General features: G+C 27.4%; 1 protein-coding gene across 1 annotated transcript in view; it reads right to left on the bottom strand.

Moving 5' to 3' along the window:
- LOC107459531 (coatomer subunit beta'-1) overlaps window positions 1-2,196 on the bottom strand; it is a 4,880-nt gene extending 2,684 nt beyond the window's left edge. Inside the window, exon 1 of the mRNA XM_021126818.2 lies at window positions 2,126-2,196. Coding sequence (XP_020982477.2) covers window positions 2,126-2,196 — 71 coding nt within the window. The remainder of the gene's footprint in view (window positions 1-2,125) is intronic.
- Between the last annotated feature and the right edge of the window lie 226 nt (window positions 2,197-2,422).

The following is a 2,422-nucleotide window of genomic DNA, read 5'->3' as shown; positions in this document are numbered from 1 at the left end:
AACGGGAAATATGTTAGAAAAAATAAAAAATGTGTATTAAAGAACAGAATCGAATAGAAAGAATGAAAAGTAGAAAGAAAAAGGATAACATAGAAAATTAGAAAGTAACAATACCTCAAAATCAAGAGAGAGATTCTGCTCCTACAAAATCAAATCACGAGAACCAATTAGCATAAGTTAACACATTATGTCGTCGATAAGCTAATGCATATATGCATGACCATATAATTGAGAAATGGTGGAAACTTAGCTAGAGTCGACTTCAGGTGAAGTTGATAACTGAGAGCCGTTAGATGATTTGACTAAATTTTCATCTAACAGTTCTCAGCTATGTGAAGTCGAATGCACCTGAGTTTCCACCTTAAGAAATACGTAAACTTATTTGGGCAATTTATAAAATTTTTACGTGGATTATTTATTTATTTATCGTAAAAGAAGCTTGGAATTTGGCATGAAAAAATTATATATTTTATAGGTCATAAAATATGAAATTAAGTAGAGTAAAAGATGCACTTGATCATTTTAACTTCATATAACTTATTATTATTATTATTATTAAGAGAATGCAGAATAAAGTAATTAATTAAAAACAGAGAGGGAAAATGAAATAACCCACCATATTATGCAGGTGGTGGCACTAAAAATTCAATTAAGATGTTTATGTTTCTTGAAGTTGAAGTTGCAATTGTAGATAGGAGTAGTGATGAGTGGATGGTGTTTGTTACGTTAACATATATAGTAAAGGATGCTTTGCAATTAAGAAATGGAACAATTCGTTTTCTAAATTCATAGATTTTGCGCGTTAGATTGAGCTTCCGAATTTGATATCCTTCTTCTTAGATTTGGCTTACTAGCTAGCTACAATACAAAGAGTTATATGTGGCCGCCACGATATGGGTCAATATTCCATCATTTTTGGTCTATTATCATCATCATCTTCAACTAGTCAATATCTTAATAGTTAAGCTTCCTTACACATTCAACATTTCCAACATACTTGGTAACATAATGTATAACTCATGTAGAATAAGCATTCAGCAAAAACAAGTATTGATGAGTTAATAAACTGAGGAATTAACCCAATCGATTTATACTAAATAGAGTAAACAGATAAATAAATTTTTTAGAATTTACATTTTGAATAGATTCATCTCTAAAAAAATTAATAAAGTTTTTTAAGATAATAAATATGAACATATTATCTTTAAATTAATCCTATAATTAGAATAAAAAAAACTTAATTTAAACTAATTTGACTATGTTTGTTATCTTAAAAAATTTTATTAATATTCTTTTAGAAACTAATATATCTAAAATATAAATACTCATTTGTCATTTTATTCTACTAAATAATAAAAAATCTTTTGATATATTACCATATCTAGCTGTGACTAGGGGTGAACACGGATCGAATCGAATTGGATATGGCCAAAATTTCAATTTGGTCCGCACTAAAATCATGAGATTGGATCAGATCCAATATCAGCAGTTTTTAAAGGTAGATCCGATTCGATCCGATCCGCTTATCGGATATTGGATATCCGCAAAATACAAAAATATTTGTAAAAGTTTATTTTTATTAAAAAAATATCAATAAAATTCATTTTTTTATTCTTTTAAATATATTTACTCTTAAAATAATATTAAATATACTTTTCTTAAATAATAAATTAAAAATATATATGATAATTATTTGTTGAAATAAAACATAAAAAGAATATTTAGTTATTTATTTCTTTATTTTTGCGGATATGCGAATAGCAACACAAAATTTATAATCTGATCCGATTAGTGTGCAGATCCAATTGATCCAATCTAAAAGTTTTGCACATCAGATCTATATCTATAATTTTTAAATCAAATTCAGATAACACCACAAATATACGAATTAGATTCCATTCATGAACATCCTAGGTATGACTTGTGAGTTGTGAGAGAGAAAGATTGCAAATCATGTTCATCAATCACGCAAACAGTAAGAGCAATTGACCAAAAAAATGCATTACACGTTGTAAATTAATTAGTTAAATACTAAATAGGCACTGAGAATAGTGGGCTTGTGGCTAAGTACGTAACATGAAAAGATGGGATAAGATTGGATAAAGTGGTAGCGGGCCAAGTTTACCTTATTGGCCCATAATAAGGGACACCGTGTTGGACAAAATGCTCTCTAGGGACCCAAATCAGATACACCATTTAATCCTTTCAGCATTTAATTTGTTTTGACTTTTTAAAAATTAAATCTCCATAAAATCTTCATTGACAAAGTTGATCCTAAGTTAATGTAATTCTAAAGAAATCCTTGTTCCGAAATTTCTGGAGAAATTTCTTATCATTTAAATTATATATTAAAAAATAAATTAAGGTTTTCCATGTTATAAAATAAATAAACAAAGAAAAAGAAATAAATATAAAATAAAAA

Source organism: Arachis duranensis, chromosome 7 (genome assembly GCF_000817695.3).
Source record: "Arachis duranensis cultivar V14167 chromosome 7, aradu.V14167.gnm2.J7QH, whole genome shotgun sequence".
Classification (NCBI taxonomy): domain Eukaryota; kingdom Viridiplantae; phylum Streptophyta; class Magnoliopsida; order Fabales; family Fabaceae; genus Arachis; species Arachis duranensis.
This window is presented reverse-complemented; position numbering and strand designations above follow the sequence as displayed.